Source organism: Oncorhynchus clarkii, chromosome 20, assembly GCF_045791955.1.
Source record: "Oncorhynchus clarkii lewisi isolate Uvic-CL-2024 chromosome 20, UVic_Ocla_1.0, whole genome shotgun sequence".
Lineage (NCBI taxonomy): Eukaryota > Metazoa > Chordata > Actinopteri > Salmoniformes > Salmonidae > Oncorhynchus > Oncorhynchus clarkii.
The window spans coordinates 51015723-51043196 of NC_092166.1; the positions used below are offsets into that span (position 1 = coordinate 51015723).

Sequence of the window (27474 nt, forward strand, 5' to 3'; positions counted from 1 at the left end):
TACAGCTTGCAGAGGAGGTGGTGGAAGAGTGAGCCCTTGAGTCCCCTGTACCATAGACAGTGTTCAGATGAGACAATTATGTAATTCCGTGTGTGTGTGTGTGTGTGTGTGTGTGTGTGTGTGCTAATCAGATTGCAGATTCCTGAATTGTTGACTAAAATTGTAAGTGTTAAAACTTCTTATGGATCCCTTCGCGTGCCAATCCCTTTAGCGGGATCGATTTGACAACTCCCAGTGAAATTGCAGCGCTCCAAATTCAAAAACAGAAACACTCATAATAAGAATTCAAAAAGCATACAAGTGTTATACATCGGTTTAAAGATTAACTTCTTGTTAATCCAGCCACAGTGTCAGATTTCAAAAAGGCTTTACGGCGAAAGCAGACCATGCGATTATCTGAGGACAGCGCCCAGCATACCAACACATGACAATCAGATTTCAACCAGGCAGGTGCTACACAAAACTCAGAAATAACGATATAATTCATGCCTTACCTTTGAAGATCTTCTTCTGTTGGCACTCCAAAATGTCCCATAAACATCACAAAAGGTCATTTTGTTCAATAATTTGCTTCTTTATATCCCCAAAATGTCCATTTATTTGGCGCGTTTGATTCAGAAAAACACTGGTTCCAACTCGCCCAACATGCCTACAAAGTATCTAATAAGTTACCTGTAAACTTTGTCCAAACATTTCAAAGAACGTTCCTAATCCAAATTGATGTATCCTCCCTTATTTACATATCATATTTGCTCAAATTTCTAAAAACCTGTTTTCGCTTTGTCATTATGGGGAATTGTGTGTGGAATGTGAGAAAAAAATATTTAATCAATTTTAGAATAAGGCTGTAACGTAACAAAATGTGGAAAAAGTGAAGGAGTCTGAATACTTTCCGAATGCAGTGTATTTAACAAATTAATGATGGGTTATGCATAATACGTTTTCTAACTTATAGCCTCTGTCTCTTGCTCAATATGCATGCACCTGTGCTCTGCTAACCTCTTCTAAAAAAAACGCTCCTTGGACTACAATAGCTCGCAGGACATTTTAACCAATAGGTATTCGAAGAGGGATGCAAGCTATTTTTCGCTGAGTGTTATATATAGCAGCCAATAGAGCTCAAAGGTAGTTTGAAAGTAGGCGATAGGCTATAGCAGTTATTTATTCAGACCCATAACCATTCAAAGTCTTCTGCATCTAATTATATTCCTATATATTCCTATATATTCCTATATTATTCAAGGCTAGCTAGTTAGTATTTCGTTTTGGGGGGGTAATTAAATGACCTTGTCTGAGAGCAATTTATGCGGTTATCAACACGAAACACATTGGCTCGAATGTAGGTTATGCCTTTATATTACCAGAAAATTAACAACTGAGGAAGAATGTTTCACTTCTCAAGCCTTGGCTTGGTCTGTTTCGCCAGCGTTCCCGGAAGTCTCGCGTTGTTGCGCCCATGGCTTCGGAAACAGTACATGCCGCGTTCACAACAACTGTGAGAACTCGTAACTCGGAAATCTGACTACAGAGCTCTCCGATTTAGAGAAATAGATTTGAACGGTCGTCCAACTCGGAATTGCAACTCGGGCCTCTTTCATTTTTTAAAATGTTTTTTTTATGGGGTAAAAAACTCGGGTCTCTTTCTAGAATTCCGACCTGAAGATCACGGACGTCATTATTTGACCTCGTATTCTCCCCAGTTGTTTTGAACGCGGCCTCAGTATGTTCAGAAACTCGATGCCGCTACTTTCACTTTCTTCCTGTGAGCTGAAGGTGAATCACCTTGACGAACACGAATTATACTAGTTATGCTATATAGCTATTATATTCTGCCCAGTTTTGACAGACACAAGGTTTTTCCCTAGATGACAAACGGCTTAAAACAAAAGTAAGTCGTACTGTTTTGTTGATCATCTTGTTGTGGCACTAACTTTACTGCAATGCTAGCTAGCCAGCTTCCAAACTTGACTTCCGTCGGGGGCTCGTTCCTGAAAATGAATTACCTCTGGCTGGACAAAATATAGAGCAGATATTTCTAGCTAGACAAATTGTGGTTGTGGTTTTGGTATGGTGTGGGATTTGCAAACTTTGGACTTCAATCATTCTTCCAGACCAAAGGCCGGCTGATGGCGATATTGAGTCGTGTCAGTTTACCTTGCATTGTATGCAGCCGGCAATACATTGGCATCCCCTCGTTTCGTACATAAAACAACCAATTGAAGCTGCATAGGCTTCGATTTCCTCAACTTTATTGAATAGCGAGACGGAGGACAAAACGTGGAAAATATGCGTATGTTCTTTGTGAAACCATTTCCCACCACCATGCTAGAGTGGCTAAATGCTAATCCCGGATATTGTGTATCGCGTTCAGCCAAATCAGATTGTAAGCAGTCTGTTTTTTTCACCTAAGGTTAGGTCAAATCTAGTGCTGAGTGATTAACGTTAGTGCTTTGAGGTCGGTTCGACTATTGAAAAATAATCACGGATTTTGGTTTCACTTTTTCTTTCTTAAACATGAATTGCATTATAAAGTGTTTTTTTTAATGGAAATTCCAAAGCCCAAAATATTTAACTTTACTAAACATTGAAAATATTCCATTGTCTCTGTCAGGTCCACATTGGGTAGACATCAATATAAAAATAGGAAATTACTATAAAATAGTACAATATTTCAGGTGTATATTAACTCAGTTAATATACCTAGCTACAACCAGGTCTGCCCTGAGAACAGTCTTATTTTCCTCTAATGAGATGCTGCTAATGCAGCAGGCGTAAAAGAAACAGAACCCCTGGGCTGAGAGTTTCAACCTGATTGGATAAAGCCGATACATAACATTCGGGATTAGCGTTTAGCCACTAGTAGCATGCCTGCTCATTAAATAATTAAGTCATTAATGAATTAAGCATTAAAATAAGTTGAGGAAATCCAAGCCTATGCAGCCCTAATGGATAATGTTTTAGGTATGAACCGGTCCACGAGTGACACGAATGCATTGCCGGCTGCATACAGTGCATTTGGACGGTAAGATGACACAACTCAATATTTCACCATCTGCTGGCCTTTTGGCTATCATTCTTCAAGCTATGAACTGATATAGAGTGGCTTGTGAAAGTATTCACCCCTTGGCATTTTTCCCGTTTTGTTGCCTTACAACATGGAATTAAAATTAAACATTTGGGGGTTTGTATCATTTGATTTACACAACATGCCTACCACTTTGAAGATGCAAAATATTTTTTGTTGTGAAACAAGAAATAAGACAAAAACTGAACAATTCACCCCCCCAAGTCAATACTTTGTAGCGCCACCTTTTGCAGCAATTACAGCTGCAAGTCTCTAGCCACTGGGATTTTTGCCCATTCTTCAAGGAAAAACTGCTCCAGCTCCTTCAAGTTGGATGGGTTACGCTGGTGTACAGCAATCTTTAAGTCATACCCCAGATTCTCAATTGGATTGAGGTCTGGGCTTTGACTAGACCATTCCAAGACATTTACAGTGCCTTGCGAAAGTATTCGGCCCCCTTGAACTTTGCGACCTTTTGCCACATTTCAGGCTTCAAACATAAAGATAAAAACTGTATTTTTTGTGAAGAACAACAAGTGGGACACAATCATGAAGTGGAACGACATTTATTGGATATTTCAAACTTTTTTAACAAATCAAAAACTGAAAAATTGGGCGTGCAAAATTATTGAGCCCCCTTAAGTTAATACTTTGTAGCGCCACCTTTTGCTGCGATTACAGCTGTAAGTCGCTTGGGGTATGTCTATCAGTTTTGCACATCGAGAGACTGAAATCTTTTCCCATTCCTCCTTGCAAAACAGCTCGAGCAGTACATCAGTGGTGTGCAGAACGGCATCTCGGAACGCACAACTCGTCGGTCCTTTACACAGATGGGCTATTGTATTGAAATTAATAGCCAACTAGTCAGTGACAACAGCGTGGAGTTTGGGACAGCAACTGTAAGATTATTATAGACACTATGTCCTGGGATTTCCTATGATCTTCTATGTAGAAGAACCCCTTAACTTCTAAAGACGCTTGTGTAGCTTGTGAGCATCATAGAGTAAAACATGTTTCCACGTGCGTATTTGAGTCTCAACTATTCATAGATAGCTTTAATAGTTTGTAGCTCAAACCATTGACTGTACAGACGTTTTTTTAAAAAAAGATCCGGCCTGAGCCCCTTCGGGATCCGCCCTTGTCTCACAAACACTGCTCTAGCTTAGACGCTGTTAAATCACACAGACTAATGTTAAACACATAATGTTGAAAATGGGCAGGTAGTTGTAAATCACGCTGGTGGGACTCACTGGATTAAACCTATCTTGGATGTCAAAGACTGTCAGTCCTTGTATCTAGAGCACTTTCTATGAATTTTGAAGAGATTACATTTCCCTGACCCCATCCCTCAGCTGTATTCCAAGTGGCGGGGATTTTGTATTTATTTATTTATTCAAATCCTGGAATGTAGCTTTAATGAATAGGCCCAGCTGGAGCCATGTAAGAAATATAATTTATGTTATGTCTGTTTATATAAATTGGCTGATGTTTTGTGTGTGACATAGATGGCGGCAGAAGAACCTGATGTTACTCCGCTAGAGGGAGAAGTCGAGGAGCTTGAAGATGTAACAGATGCCAAACCTGACCGAAAGGGAAGATTCCTCCTCTTTGGATTGTGAGTACCGTGTCCAAAAGACATGAGAGGTGCATGTATCAACAGTCTTACCCTGGCGGAGCTATACACTACATGCAAGGATTTACTAGAATCATATTTTGAAGCTACACATAAACAACAGCTATACAATCTTAAATTTGGGGTTTTATGGTAGGACAGTGGTACTTAACTCATAAGGCATTTATAATATTAAGATATATGCCTGTAAAATGAACTATAAAAACATGAATGAAATTCAATTAACAGACTTTTCGGACCGATATTTAACTGAGTAATCATTTTAAAATCTATATTTATTGGTCGACCAACAGCCAGAATCAAGGACAGCCTACTAAAAAAAGTAGAAGCATAACATTTAAGAGTGTTAATGTTCAGACTATTGAAAGTCTGTTGGTGGAAATAAAAAAATATATATATAATTAGTGTTTCAATAAATTAGTGAGGGGAAGAAGGGGGAAGAACCATGTGTGATATGTGATTTCCCCCTCAACTACTTTTCACCACAAGGGGGTGCTACAAACCTTATCTACTGCTTTCAGTGCAGGTTACGTGCAATTAAACAGACCTGTGTTCAAATACTTGCATATTTAAGTATTTGTATTGTAAATACTTATTTTCTGTGTATTTTAGTATTTTCAAATAATGTGGCTGAATCAACTACAGTACTTCTAGGCCAAGTTGAAGTACTTTGAGACATACAATTAGAACCCACACATGCATACAAAATCATGTAAGTGCATGACTGTCTGAAAGGGAGGCTGCAGAGTTTAACAAAAATACTTTTAAGCCAGTAGTTTTGAAAGTAGCGCTAGAGCCAAAAAGGGTCCTCAAATTGTGTACAACATCACGTCATTGTTCTCGAGCCATGCAGAGTGTGCAATAAGAGAGTAAAAACATTTAGTCTTTTCAAATCAGTAAACTAAATGACAATCATTTACAAAATGAAGCAAGATATTTTGTTTGCTGGCCAGGGCCTAATTGCCTTCCATGAGTGAATGTGATTATGTAAATGTATACAATGGAAAAGTTATACTTTTTATGTTTGCGTCAAATACCCTACTCCTTGGAAGTTGTGTATTGATTATACAGTGCCTTCAGAAAGTATCGTTCACTTATCAAATCCACTTCAATCAGTGTAGATGAAGGGGAGGACACAGGTTGAAGAAGGATTTTAAAGCCTTGAGACAATTGAGATATGGATTGTGTGTGTGCCGTTAAAAGGGTGAATGGGCAAGACAAAATATTTGTGCCTTTGAACGGGGTACGGTAGTAGGTGCCTAGTGGTTAGAGCGTTGGGCCAGTAACGGAAAGGTTGCTGGATCGAATCCCCGAGTTGACAAGGTACAAATCTGTCGTTCTGCCCCTGAACAAGGCAGTTAACCCACTGTTCCCGGGTAGGCTCTCATATTAAAATATAAATTTGTTTTGAACTGACTTGCCTAGTTAATTAAAGGTTGAATTAAACATTTTAAAAAGGTGCCAGACGCACTTGTTTGTGTCGAACTGGAACGTTGCAGGGTTTTTCACCCAAGTTTCCTGTGTGTATCAAGAATGGTCCACCACCCAAAGGACATCCAGCCAACTTGACACAACTGGGAAGCATTGGAGTCAACGTGGGCCAGCATCCCTGTGGAACGCTTTCGACACCTTGTAGAGTCCATGCCATGACTAATTGAGGCTACTCTGAGAGTAAAAGGGGGTGCAACACAATATTAGGAAGGACTCGACATTGAGAGTCCAAAATGGAAGGTTCAATAACTAAGTATAGCATGCTCATAATTTTTTTTTTGTTTTATGAGATTGAGAAGTGTCAGTTCCTCCAGCAGTATAAAGGTTAAACCCTTGAGGCCATTTCCTAGATCCAAATTAAGTCCAGTTTCACATAACTGAAATGCATTAGGTCAGTAACTTTTCTGATAAACCTTAAGTCATCTCACAGCTACACTAACACAACACTCGTATAATCTACCTGGGGTATTGAAATCTGGGCCTAGGTTTGTGGCACATGCACAGATTGTTATTTGGAGATTTAGAAAATGGGAAAAGAAACAATGGAGGGCAAAGAGAAAATAACCCTAAACTTTGGCATAATTTAAAATAAAAAAAATGGATGTACCAATCCCAGATTGCACCTTTTAAAGCCTTAAAATTTTGATGGTGTTTTATTTGCATAAATAATATGCTATGTTGACGGAATTTTTAAGATGAATTTAGGCCACATTTTATAGGACAGTCCATCATTACTTTCAGACATGAAGGTCAGTCAATACGAAACATTTCAAGAACTTTTTGAAAGTTTCTTCAAGTGCAGTCGCAAAAACCATGAAGCGCTATGATGAAACTGGGTCTCATGAGGACCGCCACAGGAAAGGAAGACCCAGAGTTACCTCTGCTGCAGAGGATAAATTCATTAGGGTTAACTGCACATCAGATTGCAGCCCAAATAAATGCTTCACAGTAGGGCTGGGCGATATGGCCAAAATCTCATATCCCGATATAGTTCATTTCATATAAAGGTACATATTGATACAGCACATTTTCTGTAAATTCAATTAATAAATAGTTTATATAAAATGACCACATGTAAAGGCCTATTTCTTACATTTTGAATTATACTCAACAAATAAAATGTACTTACTCGTATTTGATTATTTCTCATTTTATGTAGAACCTTTGTGCAAATTTTCAATTAAGCATGTATCAAAATATTAATGTATAAAATCTTAAAAAGTCAATGGAAAACACTTAAACTATAGTTGCAAACAAAATTTAGGCCTAAAATATATATATATATATATTTTTTTTGGGGGGGGGGGGGGGGTCTTGCCTGTTTTGCAAGTTATTTTGGCATTAATATGTGTCATTTCAATTTGCGTTTGGTACCTTGGGTTGAGTGTTAGCACCAACTCACGAAACCCCCGTTTCTTGACAGTGTGAATCTGGGCCATGTCTTTGCAGATCTACGTAACGGCAGCTGTTATCTCCTTCCATCTTCGTGATTCTTTGCCATATGGTTTGCCGCGGGTAAAAGCCTCTTGCAACGTTCTGAGTCGGGGTATGTTTTGAGCCCTCGACTGTACTTTTTGGGGTCTCATCTGTAGCCTCTCTCCGTACTGTTCCACATGATTCTTGCGTAGGTAAAAGAGGTTAGTGGTGTTTGATCCTGTTGTCGGGACCGGCCTGTTCCACATGACTCCTGCGTAGGTGGTAAAAGAGGTTAGTGGTGTTTGATCCTGTTGTCGGGACCGGCCTGTTCCACATGACTCCTGCGTAGGTGGTAAAAGAGGTTAGTGGTGTTAGTCTGTGGTCGGGACCGGCCTGTTCCACATGACTCCTGCGTAGGTGGTAAAAGAGGTTAGTGGTGTTTGAGCCTGTTGTCGGGACCGGCCTGTTCCACATGACTCCTGCGTAGGTGGTAAAAGAGGTTAGTGGTGTTAGTCTGTGGTCGGGACCGGCCTGTTCCACATGACTCCTGCGTAGGTGGTAAAAGAGGTTAGTGGTGTTTGAGCCTGTGGTCGGGACCGGCCTATTCCACATGATTCTTGCGTAGGTAAAAGAGGTTAGTGGTGTTTGAGTCTGTGTTTCAAATCTCCTTCCACAAGGCACGTGTGGAAGAACACAAAGCATTGTCCAATTGACAAAAAAATATTGCCGTAAAGAGTGTGATTTGCGAGATAATGAAACAAACGATAAAAAAACATCTATTGTTTCATATTATGCTCTATCGTTTATTTTGTTATGTCGCAAATCACACGCTTTACGGCAATATTTTTTGTTAATTGGACGACGCCGAGTGGAAGGAAATTTTGCTGTGCTGGTGAGACTGTCTGATTTATTTAGAATTCAAGACACACTTAACCAGCATGTCTACCACAGCATTCTTCAGCGATACGCCATACCGTCTTCTTTGTGCTTAGTGGTACTATAATTTGTTCTTCAAAAGGACAATAACCCAACACGCATCCAGGCTGTGTAAGGGCTATTTGACCAAGAAGGGGAGTGGAGCATTGGCTAATCCATAAGGAATCACCAAGTACTCGTAGTGGCCAGACATTGTGCTGAATGCCGTTCAGATTGTAGGCACTCCGCCAGGTCCAGTCCAGTGAAAAACCGGGCCCCACGGAGCTGTTCGATGGCGGCCGGGAGAGGGTAGTGGTACTTGGTGGTGATGAAATTGAGACATCTGTAGTTTATGCACGGACGTAGACCTCCCTCTTTGACCACGAAGAAGCAGATGAAACCCTGTTGGATGTACTCTTCCATAGCCTTGGTTTCAGCCAGCGACTGGGTAGACGCGGAGGCGTAGTTTCTGCTAGCAGGTTGAGGGCACAGTCCCAGGGGCGATGAAGAGGGAAACTTGTGGCGCGGGTCTTGGGAGAAAACCTCTCAGAGATCCTAGTAAACATCTGCGATGTCGGCCTGGAGGGCAACCACAGGACTCTCAACTGACGTGGAATCACCGGGTAAGGGAAAGCAGGTCTTCTGACATCAGGGTGCCCAGGCAGTGACCTCCATCCTTGATTAGGAGATGGTGGGGTCGTGACGTTGGAGCCTTGGGAGGTCGAGGATGGTTTCTTGGTGAAGGGTCCCACAGTGATGGTGAGTAGTGCTGTGATGTGTGTGTGATTGTCCCGGATCCCAGTGGTCAACTATCTAGTGCTTGAACTTGTTAATGAAATTTCCTGCGGCACCGGAGTCCACTAGAGCTACAGAAACAACACGAGGGCCAGCCAGCCAGTGAAATTTAAACCAGAAAGGGTTTGGTGGAAAGTGATGATGGAATACTCACGCCTACCATGGGAAATGGATGATCACGGTGCCGTCCCTCAGCCCTCGTGGACCCCTGGTTGGGACACACTGGACACCGTTGAAGCTGGTGCCCCTCCTGACCGCAATAGGGACAGAGCCCCAGCCATCTCCGACAGCATCGCTTTGCCACGGTGAGGTGTGTGGACCCTACCTCCTTGGGTTCAGGCTTTGTCTCAGGAAGGCCAAAGGAGGAGAGCGAGATGCGATGCAGGTGCCGATGTTCCCGAAGAACATTATCCAGATGGATGGCCATCGTGATGAGTGCTTCCAACGAGGTTGTCTCGACACACCAGCTCCGTCTGGATCTCTTCGCTGTCCTCTTCTGAATAGGGTGCGGAGTGTCGGCTCATTTCATCCGCTGGAGGCTGTCACGGTCCGGGAGGTGAGTGCGTACTCTGCAGCAGTCTGGGCACAGGTACCACGTTCATCTGTACAAACAATAGTACGCAAATATAAACGCCATGGGACCACACAGCCGTCATACCGCTCAGGAAGGAGAAGCGTTCAGTCTCCTAGAGATTAACGTAATTTGGTGCGAAAAGTGCAAACCAATCCCAGAACAACAGCAAAGGACCTTGTGAAGATGCTGGAGGAAACGGGTACAAAAGTATCTCTATCCAAAGTAAAACCAGTCCTACATCGACATAACCTGAAAGGCCACTCGGCAAGGAAGAAGCCACTGCTCCAAAACCGCCATAAAAAAACGGTTTGCAATTGCACATGGGGACAAAGATTGTACTTTTTAGTGGAATGGCCTCTTGTCTGATGAAACAAAAATATGACTGTTTGGACATAATGACCATTGTTATGTTTGGAGGAAAAAGGGGGATGCTTGCAAGCCGAAGAACACCATCCCAACCGTGAAGCACGGGGTGGAAGCATCATGTTGTGGCGGTGCTTTGCTGCAAGAGGGACTGGTGCACTTCACAAAATATATGGCATTATGAGGAAGGAAAATTATGTGGATATATTGAAGCAACATCTCAAGAGATCAGTCAGGAAGATAAAGCTTGGCCGCAAATGGGTCTTCCAAATGGACAATGACCCCAAGCATACTTCCATAGTTGTGGCAAATTGGCTTAAGGACAACAAAGTCAAGGTATTGGAGTGGCCATGACCAAAGCCCTGACCTCAATCCCATAGAAAATGTGTGGGCAGAACTGAAAAAGCATGTGCAAGCAAGGAGGCCTTACAAACCTGTCTTAGTTGCACCAGCTCGGTCAGGAGGAACGGGCCAAAATTCACCAAAATTATTGTGGGAAGCTTGTGGAAGGCTACCCAAAACGTTTGACCCAAGTTAAGCATTTTAAAGGCAATGCTACCAAATTCTAATTGAGTGTATGTAAACTTCTGACCCACTGGGAATGTGATGAAAGAAATAAAAGCTGAAATAAATAATTCTCTCTACTATTTTTCTGATATTGCACATTCTTCAAATAAAGTGGTGATCCTAACTGACCTAAAACAGGGAATTTTTACCAGGATTAAATGTCAGGAATTGTGAAAAACTGAGTTGAAATGTATTTGGCTAAGGTGTATGTAAACTTCCGACTTCAACTGTAGGTTTGTTCCCCACTTGCATCTGTGACCTTTTTAGTTTTAACCATGAACTAATCCACTGTGCCACAGATAAGGTCCTCATACTTTTTACTTTCACCAGTCCTCTTCATTTCATGTCAAGTTTAGATGTTTCGACTTCCGTACAAATGTACAGTACCAGTCAAAAGTTTGGACACCTACTCATTCAAGGGTTTTTCTTTATTTTTACTATTTTCTACATTGTATAATAATAGTGAAGATATCAAAACTATGAAATAACACACATGGAATCATGTAGTAACCAAAAAAGTGTTAAACAAATCCAAATATATTGTATATTTGAGGTTGTTCAAAGTAGCCACCCTTTGTCTTGATGACAGCTTTGTACACGCTTGGCATTCTCTCAACCAGCATGTGGAGATTCCCACCGTGGTTCCCACCATGAAGCATGGAGGAGGAGGTGGTGTGATAGTGTGGGGGTGCTTTGCTGGTGACACTGTCTGTGATTTATTTAAACTTCAAGCCACACTGAACCAGCATGGCTTCCAAAGCATTCTGCAGCAATACGCCATCTCATATGGTGTTGGGCTTAGTGGGACGATCATCACTATCACGACTCAACACACCTCCAGGCTGCTTAATGGCTATTTGACCAAGAAGGAGAGTGATGGAGTGCTGCATCAGATGAGATGGCCTCCACAATCACCCAATCCTAACCCAATTGATGAGTTGGACCGCAGAGTGAAGAAAAGCAACCAACAAGTGCTCAGCATATGTGGGAACTCCTTCAAGACTGTTGGAAAAGTATTCTAGGTGATACTGGTTGAGAGAATGCCAAGAGTGTACAAAGCAGTCATCAAGGCAAATTATGGCTACTTTGAAGAATATAAAATATATTTTGATTTGTTTAACACTTTTTGGTAACTTTTTTGGTTATTCTACAATGTAGAAAATAGTTAATGATGATTGGTGTGTCCAAAGTTTTGATTGGTACTGTATATTAACATGAACTTATTGCTTGCCAGATTTTGGTGACGTGTCAATAGATATATGCAAATATCTACTAAGACATAGCAGTGAGACTTGAAATTCTTATCCTTTTTGTATAGATCCAACTCCATCCTGGTGGTGCAGTGTGCTAAGTACACGGCTGGGAAGTAGCAGATCACAAGTAAAATCTCATTGATGACCTTCCTCAAGAAAGATGTAACTAAGTTTGGGCAATAGCCTAATAAAATATTATGATGTAAGTGAACTCAGCAAAAAAAGAAACGTCCCTTTTTCAGGACCCTGTCTTTCAAATTTCGTAAAAATCCAAATAACTTCACAGATCTACATTATAAAGGTTTTAAAAAATGTCTTCCATGCTAGTTCAATGAACCATAAACAATTAATGAACATGCACCTGTGGAACGGTCGTTAAGACACTAACGGCTTACAGGCGGTAGGCAATTAAGGTCACAGTTATGCAAGCCTAGGACACTAAAGAGGCCTTTCTACTGACTCTGAAAACACCAAAAGAAAGACGCCCAGGGTCCCTGCTCATCTGCGTGAACATGCCTTAGGCACGCTGCAAGGAGGCATCAGGACTGCAGATGTGGCCAATAAATTGCAATGTCTGTACTGTGAGACGCCTGAGACAGCGCTACAGGGAGACAGGAAGGATAGCTGATTGTCCTTGCAGTGGCAAACCACGTGTAACAACACCTGCACAGGATCGGTACATCCGGGACAGGTACAGGATGGCAACAGGTACAGGATGGCAACAACAACTGCCCGAGTTACACCAGGAACGCACAATCCCTCCATCAGTGCTCAGACTGTCCGCAATAGGCTGAGAGGCTGGACTGAGGGCTTGTAGGCCTGTTGTAAGGCAGGTCCTCACCAGACATCACCGGCAACAACGTCGCCTATGGGCACAAAATCGCTGGACCAGACAGGACTGGCAAAAAATGCTCTTCACTGCCAAATCGCGGTTTTGTCTCACCAGGGGTGATGGTCAGATTCGCGGTTATCGTCGAAGGAATGAGCGTTACACCGAGTCCTGTACTCTGGAGCGGAATCGATCTACCATGTTTGGAGGTGGAGGGTCCGTAATGGTCTGGGGCGGTGTGTCACAGCATCATCGGACTGAGCTTGTTGTCATTGCAGGCAATCTCAACGCTGAGCGTTACAGGGAAGACATCCTCCTCCCTCATGTGGTACCCTTCCTGCAGGCTCATCCTGACATGACCCTCCAGCATGACAATGCCACCAGCCATACTGCTCGTTCTGTGTGTGATTTCCTGCAAGGCAGGAATGTCAGTGTTCTGCCATGGCCAGTGAAGAGGCCGGATCTCAATCCCATTGCGCACGTCTGGGACCTGTTGCATAGGAGGGCGAGGGCTAGGGCCATTCCCGACCAAAAAAAGTCTGGGAACTTGCAGGTGCCTTGGCGGAAGAGGGGTAACATCTCACAGCAAGAACTGGCAAATCTGGTGCAGTCCATGAGGAGGAGATACACTGCAATACTTAATGCAGCTGGTGGCCACATCAGAGACAGACTGTTACTTGATTTTGACTTTGTTCAGGGACACAATATTCAATTTCTGTTAGTCACATGTCTGTGGAACTTGTTCAGTGTATGTCTCAGTTGTTGAATCTTGTTATGTTCATACATATTTACGCATGTTAAGTTTGCTGAAAATAAACGCAGTTGACAGTGAGAGGATGTTTCTTTTTTGATGAGTTTAGATTAAATTGCCATATGTAGGCTATGCTTATAAATGAAGTAACTTCCTATAATGTTACACTATACATCAATATTAACAGGACATTGCAGTAATGTTTTCAGAACCACTTCCATTATCAATACTATATGTTCTTAGAACATTATTGGTAACAGCATAATTAAAGAATAACTTATTGGGGTGTCCCTTGATGGAGCGTTTTTCGGTCTTAAGAATGGCAGATTTGCTACAATATGTTGGGCAGCATCCATAGACATAATGGGAGGTTCCAATATTGTTTTCTTATAACCACTCTGGCAATATCTGAAGTATATTGAGGGAACATTTTTGGAACAGTCAGAACATCGCTCTAACTTTGAGAGTATAGGTGTCTTGCATGACACCTCCATCAGCATAAGCAGAACATTCCAGTAATGTTTTCTCATAACCAATTTCATTGAATCTAGGCATGATCGCTGAAGTATGTTTAGGGAACGTTTTTTTTTAACGTCATGTCCTAACATCACACTATAACTTTGAGAGTATTGTGGGAATATTCCCTGCTGGTTGGTAAGGGTGTTTTGAATAGCATCTCCATCAGCAAAACACTCCGATGATTTCTCAGAACCACTTCTATATCTCCCACTTTTTGTTGCGGAAATGATGTTTTAACAACATCACTGGAACATTGTGTTATAACATTCCATGGTAACCTAATAATACACTTAGGGGAATGTTCTGTGGTTATATATGAATGTTCCAAGGATAGCCTATTTAATGTCAAATGTTTTCTTATAGTAAAAAAAAAAAAAAAGGCGTTATCAAAAACATTATTGGGATGTTAGGGTTTGATCTAACTAGAAATGAATGGGAATGTTAGCTAATGTCCTGGGAATGTTCCCGGCTTGCTGGGTAGCTATCTGCCTCCGCATTGTGTCCGTCTCTGTCATGTTATTTTTCAAGAGCACAATTCCCGCTCACATTTAAGCCCTGAATACTGAAATTCTTGATTTGTTGCGAGGATTTTCGGTCTATAGAGCACCCCTCTCCCCTTTCAAAATGTCCCAAAAAATCTACCATGTTACCCAGACCTAGTGCTGTTCCCTAGACTACCCCACTTATGGATGTAGCTAGTCTGCTGTTTATAACCATACAGTAACCTATAGTCTGTTATACAGTTTGACCACATATACAGGAACTACTAATAACCATACAGTATAGCTTGTTAATAATCGTATGTGTGTGTGTGAGAGAGAGAGAAAGAGAGAGAGAGAGGCTGATTCTGTGCTTGTCAGCAGCCATAAAGGCTACGTGCTGCCCTGCCTGACCCCCGCAGAGTGTGCAGGGTCATTTGAATAGGCCTTTAGAAAACTCTGGTTTGGTGTGGTGGCTGCTGACTCAGGGAGCTACAGTGCGCCTCCCCAGTGCACGCAGGCCAAGTCCAGTGTCTATAGAGTATAGAGAGCATGTCAGGATCCTAGTGCACACCAACCGCTCCGTACACCCCAAAAAAATCGACACCTCGAGGTTTAGAGAAGGCAAAAAAACTAAAAAAGGAGCGAGACAAGAGGAGCAACGTATTTCAGATGCAGAGTGGCGTGGCGCTTAATGAGGAACCCAGGTAAGGGACCCCTCCCACCCCCACAGTGCCACAGAGGCAGGGCTCTTTGCCCACTCTCGGACCACTGCTAGGCACTCTGGCACCATGAGGGAGGGGGTGGGGGGCTATGGAAAAGTTCCGGATCACATGTGGGGTATAGTATGGCCTGTTTGGCCATTTTCTGTGTCTGCGTGCATGTGAGCGTGCATGTGCGCATGCGTCTGAGTATGGGGTCCCATTGTTGCAGTTCTTGGGCAACCTGATGACTAGGCTCTTCGAGAACACATGCTGATATTGTGAGCCCAATGCGCTACTGTGGCCTACCTATCTGGATGGGTCCTTTACAGAATGGAAATATGACAGGTCTGTGAGAATTGTCACTCGGGAAGATTTACTCTGTCGGGGACATACTTTGATTCACTTATGACTTCTTAATACCCGAGCTGGCTGAACATGTTGTAACTTTATAATTCACCTGCCAGTGGATTACTTCAACAGATTTGGCCATGACATTAATGCCTCATTTGAAAATGTACGTGCTCAATGGTCTCTGAGTAAGTGGTTCAAGGATGTTTTTGATTCTCATGAATTCTGTGTGTTTGGTTGACTTTTTGGCATTCCTGATTTGTTGAAGTCAGCTGAATGTTTTGAAAAATGTTAGCTTGTCTAATGTTGAAGTAATCAAAGGAGTTGTGTCAAGTTAGCCTTTTCTCAAAGAAGCAGGGCATTCTCTGGATTACCTACTTCCCCAGAAATAGCCTTGAGTAAGAATACTGTTTTTACGGATGTCTCGCTCTTATATCAAGGTCTGATATTTTTAAATCCTTGGTTTTATGTTGAATACAGTGAGGGTCAATAATGTATATATTTTTTCAGTAGCATGTGTGTCATGTCTAAGGACTTTAAAAGTGGCATGTATTTTCTTTAAGAATGCCCTGTGTTATGTGGGTACTGTTTGAAGGTGCACTGTTCTATCTAGTGCTTAAAACCTTTTTAAGATTCACCCTTTGAAAGTGATGCCACATTCTTTGTTGAGTTGTTTACCAGAGGTTATAGACGTAGGCCTGTCCAAACAGGTTGGTCTGTTGGTGCCAGTAATACAAACCATAAGTCAGTCACTATAATACATTTGATGTAACTTTACCTGAAACATTTATCCAGGCACCAATGGATACCTATGTGTGTCGTCTCTGTCATCACTAGCAGGCTTCCACCGGTTACGTAGCCCTGCACCTTGAGGCTGCTGCCCTATATACATAGACTTGGAATCATTGGCAACTTTAATCATGTTTAAATAATGTTTTACATACTGCTTTACTCATGTGTATATACCGTATTCTATTCTACTGTATTTCAGGCAATGCCACTCCGACATTGCGCAATCTAATATTTATATACTTCTTAATTCCATTATTTTACTTTTAGATGTGTGTATTGTTATATACAGTTGGAGCTAGGAACACAAGCATTTTGCTACACCTGCAATAACATCTGCTGAAGGTGTATTTACATTTTTTTTTAAACCTTTTATTTAACTAGGGAGCCCCGAGTGTGACCAATAGAATTTGATTGAATTAACCTCTTTTTTTTTTTTTCTCTCTCCCTATGGCTCAGTAAGAAGAATAAGGATGGCAAGACGCGGGAGCAGGACTACTCCTCTGAAAGCCATTACAGAATCGTTTCACCAACATTCCAGTATAAGATGAGCCACCAGCGAGTGGGCAAGTGCATCATAATCAACAACAAGAACTTTGACGAAAAGACGGGTATGGCATCACCTTTTATGTTGACTTGGATACATGGTTGTCTAACACTTTTATATTATCCACACTGCTTTATTAAACTTATACAACACTAATATATTTATGTAACACAGTGACTCTTTATAAGACTGTTCATTTCCACTCAGGGCTCCAGACTGCGACCATTTAGTCGCATTTTGCAGCCCTTTGACTTGGTCACACCGGTGCAAGCCCCACATTCTACCTGGTCACCTCAATCAGAACATTCCATTTTTTGGTCAAACATTAAGGTGCATTAACGTCATGATTCCTGTAATGAAAGTGTCTGCCCTGCCACTGTGCCTGTTTCACTGGGGCCGGCTGCTGTAATGCGGGAGCCTCGCACATTCTCTCTCTTCCCCCTTCATGCACCCCGAAAAATGCATTCTGATTGTGTAACATTGCAAAATGCAATTGCGGGAAAAAACGCTACTTTGGAAGTTAACTACCTGATAAAGAGAGGAGGATCTCAGCTTTCTGAAACCCTATTTTTGACAGTAAAATATATATATTTTTAAATACAGGACTGTCAACTCGATTCATGACAATCACTGGATTAGGTTGAATATCAACATTTCTTGAGTCATACATTGCTGATTGGACATAGTATTCAATAAATAAGTTGTTACATCTAACATCTCAGTATTCTATGACACATCTTGAAAGAGTTTTTAATGACTTTATAAGGTGATTACTCTTATTGTTTCTATTGCGTGACACTGCAATTTTGTTTATTTTTGGGTGCGACCAAATTATGGGCTCGTGCCACCAACTGAAAAAGTTAGTGGCACCAGTGCCAATAGGGGAAAATGTTAGTCTGGAGCCCTGCCATTTGATATAGCTTGATTTTAGTGGCCTATTGTATAACACTGTGTAAGCTATACTCTGTACATGTAGAGTACAGTGAATGCTGTTCATATTGTCTGTCAGGGATGAATGTACGCAATGGCACGGATCGAGACGCAGGCGAACTGTTTAAGTGCTTTAAGAGCCTGGGCTTCGACGTCTGCATCTACAACGACCAGACGTGTGAGAAGATGGAGCGTCTTCTCCGAGAGGGTGAGTAAACACACCGAGTACATATTGTCTGTAGGCCTGACATCAGTATCTATTCTAGGGGCGACTTCAGTGAGAGTACCCTGTCTCACTGTCACCCCCCCTACAGTTCCAGTGCATACATTTTCAAACAGGGCACCAACACCATCACATTCTCTTTTAGTACTGTTTAGGGCTGACCCAATTCAGTCGATTGGCTGTTGGTCGAGATTTCTTTAGACAAGCAGTAGGGGGGAAATTATTTATAATACTGGTGTACAAGACACCACTCAGACAGGCGCAAATCAGAGAGGACTGATCCATTTGTGGAGTCCATGGGGATGGCACAGTCCATCAGACTAAAACATGTGCTCCTGAAATTATATATGGTTATATTATGTAAGAACAGTGGTGCAACACTAATGTGACATTATTTTATAACAAATGCGCTTTCTCCCGCATTGGACAGTGGTCGGTTCTGAAACACATCAGTGCGCTGTTGAAATGGCGCCTTTTCCTAGACCTTGTTGCTATGTGCATAATAGCCAAGTTAACCAGGGGAGGCAGCAGTGGAGTTAGGAGACGAGAAAACAGCCCTTGCCTTAATTGTCTTTGGAAAGTGAGGAGAGAGGAAACCCCAACATAATTAGGTCTATAATCAACAGCCTAACTGTTAAATGTGCCTAGCTTTATACATCATCCACAGACAGTTGCAGTCGGAAGTTTGCATACACTTGGGTTGGAGTCATTAAAACTCGTTTTTCAACCACTCCACATCTCTTGTTAACAAATTATAGTTTTGGCAAGTCGGTTAGGACATCTACTTTGTGCATGACAAGTAATTTTTCCATCAATTGTTTACAGACAGATTATTTCACTTATAATTCACTGTATCACAATTCCAGTGGGTCAGAAGTTTACATACACTAAGTTGACTGTGCCTTTAATTAAACAGCTTGGAAAATTATTGTCATGGCTTTAGAAGCTTCTGAGTCAATTGGAGGTTTGAGTCAATTGGAGGTGGACCTGTGGATGTATTTCAAGGCCTACCTTCAAACTCGGTGCCTCTTTGCTTGACGACATGGGAAAATCAAAAGCCAAGACCTCAGAAAAAAAAATTGTAGACTGGTTCATCCTTGAGAGCAATGTCCAAATGCCTGAAGGTACCACGTTCATCTGTACAAACAATAGTACGCAAGTATAAACACCATGGGACCACGCAGCCGTCATACCGCTCAGGAAGGAGACTCATTCTGTCTCCTAGAGATTAACGTACTTTGGTGCGAAAAGTGCAAATCGATCCCAGAACAACAGCAAAGGACCTTGTGAAGATGCTGGAGGAAACAAGTACAAAAGTATCTCTATCCACAGTAAAAACAAGTCCTATATCGACATGACCTGAAAGGCTGCTCAGCAAGGGAAAAAAAGCCAGACTACGGTTTGCCACTGCACATGGGGACAAAGATTGTAGTTTTTGGAGAAATGTCCTCTGGTCTGATGAAACAAAAATAGAACTGTTTGGCCATAATGACCATCATTATGTTTGGAGGAAAAAGAGGGAGGCTTGCAAGCCGAAGAACACCATCCCAACCGTGAAGCACTTCCAAAGTTGTGGCAAAATGGCTTAAGGACAACAAAGTCAAGGTATTGGAGTGGCCATCACAAAGCCCTGACCTCAATCGTATAGCACATTTGTGGGCAGAATTGAAAAAGCTTGTGTGAGCAAGGAGGCCTACAAACCTGACTCGGTTACACCAGCTCTGTCAGGAGGAATGGCCCAAAATTCATCCAACTTATTGTGGGAAGCTTGTGGAAGGCTACCCAAAAAATTTGACCCAAGTTTAAATTGTTTAAGGCAATGCTACCAAATGCTAATTGAGTGTATGTATAATTCTGACCCACTGGGAATGTGATGAAAGAAGTAAAATCCTAAAACAGGGAATTTTTACTAGGATTAAATGTCAGGATTTGTGATAAACTGAGTTTAAATGTATTTGGCTAAGGTGTATGTAAACTTCTGACTTTAACTGTGCATCTACAGAAATAAGACAGATCCTGCTTATGTTGCCTGTTTTAGTATTTGTTTAATAGCCTACTGAGTCCTTGAGCAACAAGTCTAATGTAACCACATGTCAGATAAACAATTTCACAAATTCAGCTGTTTTTAATATTTGTTATGCTGTAATAAAGTCTATTTTTTTCCCCCTCTGGTGTTGCTTAGAATTGATTTAGTGTTTACACTGTTCCAAATGGGTATTTATTATTATAATAATAACCCTCCTTTTTCCTTGATCATCTCCTTATTTTATGATGATGACATTACTTATTATAATGATCATCAGTAGGCCTAACGCGCATCCTGTTTAATCCTGTCTTAATACTGGAATTAACTTAGGCCTATATCAATCAATCATTTACGAGTCATTCATGATTTGAAATGCAATCAAGCATTTTAGTTTTAAAATAAAATAACAAAGCGACCTATTGAATAATTAGCGTAAACAATAAATAGGCCTAAACCGTTCCATTTCAGAATTTGCATATACGACTGAATGCAACTACAGTCAGTCTTTGCTGTACTAAAGGTTTTACAAAAAAAAACGTTACAACAGACTCTGGTACACTTATTTATTTTGTGTTTAATTGATAAATTATATTGTAACCTAACAGCACCTGTTTGACAAACACTCAGCGCTGGCTCCTTACTTTATTTTTCTTGATCTCCAGTATTTTCCACAACGAGTCACATTTACTCCCTTTTTAACGCCTGAGCAACCAGTAAACATTCCCCCGTTTTGAGTTTATTTATCATGTCTGCATCCGTTTTGCTGTTACGTGTTCAGAGTTTATAACCAATTTATTGATGTGATTATGATAGGCTATAGGTCAGGCCCTATTGGTCACGTGCATGCGATGTGTCATGTAAAGAGAGCAAGGGTTGAGGGAATAGGGAATGTTTTTCCTAAATAAATTAGGGATTTCGGTAACAACTTTTCAGTCCGAAAGGCTGTAATTATGTTGCAGCTTCAGCAACATGGGATACACACTGATGTTCTGTGGTGATCGCTACAGCAGGGAGGAGAGAGAGACAATGGGTTCTAGTCAGTCACTCACTGCCTTTAAAAATATATTTTTAACCACAGTGCTTTTTAACACAGCGCTGCAAGTCTGTGCCCAGCACAATCAAATCAATTGCGGTCGGACTCCCTCTAGTCATTTGTGTGTCTTAATTATGTAATCAAACAGTTTGCTTAAATCTTTTTTTTTTTAAACACAAAGGATGGAAAGATATGGAAAAACACACATTTGAAAATGTGGGCCAGTCGATTGGTCGAAAGAACAGTCGATTCTTGATTGACCAAGATTTTTTTTTAGTCGGGGACAGCCCTAGTGCTATTGCTTAAATCCCCTGGTTTCTCCTCGCCTGTATATCGGAGTAGCTATTTAGCTGTTTTTGCAACCTTTTACTTACTTTTTATTGACATCTCACATAAATAAGGGTGACAATAAATAGGAAACTGGGAATGGCAATGCATTTAAAACGTTTATTTAACCCTAAAAGTGTGTGTGTGTGTGTGTGTGTGTGTCCTAGCCTCAGAGGAGGACCACAGCGACAGCTCCTGCTTTGCTTGCATCCTGCTGAGTCACGGTGAGGAGGGTATGATCTATGGCACTGACGGAGCCATGCCCATCAAGAGCATGACCTCACTCTTCAGGGGTGACATGTGCAAGAGTCTAGTGGGCAAGCCCAAACTCTTCTTCATCCAGGTGAGGGCCAAAGCCAACACTGGGCTGGGCAGCTTCACAAAGCCCAGGCTTTTGTTCTAGCTAGGCTTGATTAAAGCATTTATTGTTGAGCTTAGCTTCTTAAACTTATAGAAGAGGTAGATGATTAATCATGGTTAAATATCGTCAGTTGGCACCTGGTTCGAACCAGAACGTGAAAGGTTGTCTAACCCTAGAATACAAGATGCTGATTTCTTTTTCATATGTTTTGAGATTTGACAATTTATTTGAGGTGAAGATCATTAGGTCATAGGGCAAACTAGATAGTTTACCCAATGTTTGTTAGTGAGCTGTGCAGTGTTTTGAAATAAAAGGACTTGTAAATAATTGATGGTGTTCCACAAGGCTGAATTACAGGACCTCTTATTTTTAGAAGTATATAGATTATGGTTATCCCATTTATATGCAAGGTGACTGTTGTTTTTCTTGATGGACAGATTACTAACTATACAGCCATATTTGTAGAACTTAATAAGACATATTGCCCTTTTTACTAGGTCCTTGAAAAGATATTCCTGATCTCAACTTTCATTTGATTCACCAGGCTTGTCGAGGTTCTGAGTTCGATGATGGCATACAGACTGATTCCGGGCCCCCCAATGATACCCTGGAAACAGATGCAAATCCCAGGCACAAGATTCCTGTCGAGGCAGATTTCCTTTTTGCCTACTCCACCGTGCCAGGTAACCCACAGCATTCTTGTACATTTCCAGCTAAACTAGTTCGCCCGCTCCTAAATGTTCCTTGCACCGATAGTCTGACAGAAATCCCACAGCCACCATCTCTACCTCACACTCTGGTTGTTCCAATCAACCATGGTAGCTGGTAATGCACATCCACTATCCAGTTGTTTTCATAGTGTTTGTTACTGTGTGAGAGAATCTGTCTGTGCACTTGTAAAGTGTGTGAGCGCGCATCAGTGCCAATTGGAGAGAGTGACGCAACTACTCTTCCAGGGTACTATTCGTGGAGGAACCCTGGGCGCGGCTCCTGGTTTGTCCAGGCACTCTGCAACGTCCTCAATGAGTTTGGTAAGCAGCTGGAGATCATGCAGATCCTCACACGTGTCAACTACATGGTAGCCACCAGCTTCGAGTCCTGGTCCGAGGACCCACGTTTCAGCGAGAAGAAGCAGATCCCCTGCGTGGTCTCCATGCTGACCAAGGAGCTATATTTTAACTGACCGTCATTGACCACAGACTGATGAGACTAACTAAACCACGCACTAACCGAGCGGTCTCAAAATTCAGGGTTGATCCAGGTCCAGCAGGATGCTGCGCGGTTTGGGAGAGAATGCCGTTTTGCACGTGTAGCGTAGCTGGGCACAAAACAAGCTCTCCAAATAAATTTATACAGTGGCACGCTGCGTTCATGTGTTGGTGGTGATACTTGCCTCTTCAGGTTATTCCTAGGAATAATGATGTCACATTTGATCTGGTTTTTGTCAACAGGCTGTGTGAAATATCCATGTTATTTTACTGACCCAGGAAATTTGCTGCCAGTTTTGTAGGGTTGTTAAAAGGTTAGAAATCTGTAATATCTGAAAATGTTCTTGTTCATTTTCCAGCTTGTCCAAATTTGGACATGCGTACAAGCATTTGATTGATTGGCCAAGATCCCAGCTAACATTATTTATGCCTCAGGGCATTTATTTTAGTTTTGGAGGGAAGGGGGCATTTCTTGACATGAAGTAGATTTCTAGAGACATTGGCCATGTCCGAAAACTGGCTTGCCTACTACTCAAGCTGCATACTGTGGTACTGATAGTACTACATACTATTTAGAATGCACTGTTCAGTAAAAATAAATGCAGTAAGCTACACATATCAGCATACTAGGCTCATCCTACTAAGAATGCCTAATCTAATGCGCAATTGCGTTGAGTCCTGCCATTATCAGCTGTTGTCAGACACGTGGGTCTCGAAAGACGGTTCTCTTACTAAGTTGTGTGCAGCAAATTCTGCTAGATGAAAAGCTAAAATAAGTATGACATTTTGGCATTTTAAAGCGTACTAAAGTTCACATAATATAAAACTAAAACATTTTTGGCATACTCAACATGCCTTCTATTTAGAACGCAAGTATGGGTAATTGGACACTGCCACTGTGTTTATGAAACACCATACCTGAACGTTCTACAAGTGTTTGGGGATTATTTGCTGACGTTATACAACCACACGGAAACCAGATCAAACAATCCCTATGCTGTAAGGATCCTAGTTGGTTGGGAGAGCCACGTCTCATTAAGTGTGTAAGGACATCAGACTATTAGAGGGGACTTGCTTATCGCAGCAGCATAATAGTTGTCTAAGAATGTAGGCTACACGGGTCAGTTTAAAAGCACCTTACCTTATGAAAGATCACGGCAATATGCTGAATTTCAACTGAATCAGGAGGGTAGCGGCTGGAAAATGTACAATTTACATTTTTGGCTATTTGTCTTAATGTTTTTATAATATCATTAATCCTAAAAAGGGATTAGGTCTCACTCAAAGAGCAATCACTTGTCATATGATCCCATGTAACAGAGGTAACAAAGTCAAGTACGAATAATTTAACTATTCATACCAAGAATGCACTCCCAGCAGTGACTGTTAAAGATTACATTTTACTGTCATCCTCAGGTTTCTTTGTGAGTGAGATTTATTTTTTGTGGATTTTGAGTTTCACTGGCACAATTGTCAGGAAAGAGTGCTAATCTGTTGCATGAAAAAAAAAAACGTTATGTGTTTTTTGGTCAAGGGCACAGGAAATGTTCCATCATACCACAAGCAAGGAGGATTTGAGATTTTGCCAGTTTATATGTACACACATGAATTCATTAGGTTGAAGATGATGAAGCAGTAAACTTTATCCACTGGAGTCAATGTATTTAAAATGAGTATACAAAACATTAAGAACACCTGCTCTTCCCACGACATAGACTGACCAGGTGAAAGCTATGATCCCTTACTGATTAGTTAAATCCACTTCAATCAGTATATATGAAGGGGAGGAGACGGGCTAAAGAAGAATTTGTAAGCCTTGAGACATAGATTGTGCATGTGTTCCATTGAGAGGGTGAATGGGCAAGACAAAAGATTTAAGCACCTTTAAACGGGATATGGTATTAGGTGCCTTTGCACCGGTTTGTGTGAAGAACTGCAACGCTTCTGTTTTTTTTTTACAAGAATGGTCCACCACGCAAAGGACATCCAGCCAACTTGACACAACTGTGGGAAGCATTGGAGTCAACATGGGCCAGTATCCCTGTGGAACGCTTTCCACACCTTGTAGAGTCCATGCCCCAATAAACTGTTCTGAGGGCAACTCGGTATTAGTAAGGTGTTCCTAATGTTTGGTATACCCAGTATACATTATCAATATATGGCTTGTTATCAATGTCTTATCAATGGCCAAGGATAATTTAACTTTTCTTTTGAAAGACCCCTTTATGTTGGCCTACAAATTCACTCATTTCGTTGCTTGTAAAAATGATGTATGCCTGAATTTGTTTGTCAAAATGGAGGAAGTCCATGTGATAAGTGAACTGAATCTGGTCTCAAAGCACAAATGACCACATTGTTTCACTGTATATCAGTGTGGTAAATTGTCAGTTATTACCACAGTTAAAGACACCTTGCATTGTCCTTCAATTAAAACATCTAATTCATTAACATTTTACATACGTGAAATGTATGAAAGTTTATACAACTGAAACACAAAACGTTTGTTAAATGTTATTCTCATGACAATTGATAAATGGTTTGAGTGTCCAATAGTCACATACATTTGATCATTAATACCTTCAATTGACAGCACTTTGGTGGCCTTCAAAAGCACACATACATATTTAAGGTCGTCATGGCATATCCACTGCATGTTTGTCCCAAAGTCAGAAATACTCTCATCTGCAGAGGCAGCTATTACTGGTGGTGACAAGTGTTATCATTCACAATTCATATGTCTCAATTCGCACACTGCATTCTTCCAATGTTGCTGCAACGTTCCAGCGCAATTTACAGGATTGCTTCCATAGTTTGCTAGTAACTTTGGGAAAACATCCGGTGCTAGCTTCGCTATTCCCCCCCCCCCCCATCTTAGTTTTATTGCAGTCTTTTTTGTTTTTACCTGATTACACAATATTTCTATGAACCACAGTAGTGAACAGTATGCTGGCGACTGAGTAGACATTTTACACATACCTGTCAATCACACAGATGGCACTCTTGAATCCTCTCGACACATGAATCTCTTATCAGTGATGTAGTGCCCATTCTGTATTGAAAGGAGTGTTAGCTCCACTTGTTTTGGAATGGAATTTAAGGGAAAAATCATATTTTTAGAAGTAATATTTTTTAAATGCTTTCCGGTGTTAAATGCTATTGTCCACATTAATATATTATAAAAGATTTGGAAAAACGAATATATAGTATAGGGAGACGAATTCCCCCCCCCCACCCAAAAATTTTTTTTATTGTGAATTTACTAAATATTGCCATACTCTGCAGCCCCCTTTGAATCTGGGGCAATACAATGTTTAAATTACTTCACATCAAATGAATGCCTATGTTAACACACTTTTATTGTATTAAACATGAAGATTATATTGTGAAATGAGTAGTGTGGTTATTTTTGTCATTTTGTGTCGTCTAACGTCGTATAATCATGCTAATCCTGGATCTATCAATTCAGTTCAATTGAAAACTTTCAGAGATGCCTAAGGGCCTGCACACCAAGTCCGAAGGGTGTAAAAACAATCGTTTCACCATTAGGTGGGTGTTTCAAGCTCTGGGAAATGTATTTAGGCTAGTCAGCCTGATCTGCTACAGCTAGGTGAGTGAATTGTTTTGCTACTTGAAAAAAAACGTAACCCTAACAAACCACAGGAATATATTTTTTTCTTTACACACATACAACTAGAATTGTCATATCACTGGCGATCAGGAGTACCTTTTTGTATACAAAATTAGGCCCATCCCTCTTGACATGTTATTTGGTCCCACTTATCAGTAAAATCTTGAGACCTCCCACAATCCTTATAGTTTACAGTAGTGTTTGACAGGAAGAATTAAGAACAAAATCGTATTTGCAATGACAGCCTAGCACAGTGTGTTAACTGCCTTGTTCAGTGGCAGAACAACAGATTTTTACCTCGACAGCCCTGGGATTCGATTCCGGCAACCGTCCGGTTACTGGCCCAAAACTCTAACCACTAGGCTACCTACTGCCTCTTGCACTGTGTGTCTTAGATCACTGTGCTACTCGGGAGCCCCACATATACAATGCATTCGGAAAGTATTCAGACCCCTAACATTTTTCCACATTTTGTTACGTTACAGCCTTATTCTAAAATGCATGAAATACATTTTCTCCCTCAAACTACACACAATAGCTCATAATGACATAGCAAAAACAAGTTAAGAAATGTGCAAATGTATGGGAAAAAAACTGAAATATGACATTTACATAAGTATTCAGACCCTTTACTCAGTACTTTGTTGAAGCACCTTTGGCAGCGTTTGCAGCCTCGAGACTTCTTGGGTATGACGCTACAA

At 41.2% G+C, this 27474-nt stretch overlaps 1 protein-coding gene across 5 annotated transcripts; it reads left to right on the plus strand.

The window, feature by feature from the left end:
- The first annotated feature begins 1442 nt into the window (after window positions 1-1442).
- LOC139376473 (caspase 7, apoptosis-related cysteine peptidase) lies at window positions 1443-26533 on the plus strand. Of its 5 annotated transcripts, XM_071119100.1 has the most exons (7): window positions 1443-1888; window positions 4570-4679; window positions 16950-17101; window positions 18047-18175; window positions 21744-21919; window positions 22482-22620; window positions 22894-26533. In XM_071119100.1, exons 2-7 carry the CDS (start codon window positions 4570-4572, stop codon window positions 23118-23120), a joined length of 933 nt encoding a protein of 310 aa, XP_070975201.1. In that variant the 5' UTR covers window positions 1443-1888; the 3' UTR covers window positions 23121-26533. The 5 variants fall into 5 exon arrangements, with proteins under 5 accessions (XP_070975201.1, XP_070975206.1, XP_070975202.1 ...); XM_071119105.1 differs by lacking the exons at window positions 1443-1888; window positions 4570-4679 and adding an exon at window positions 12254-12273; XM_071119101.1 differs by lacking the exons at window positions 1443-1888; window positions 4570-4679 and adding an exon at window positions 15283-15356.
- Window positions 26534-27474: the final 941 nt, after the last annotated feature.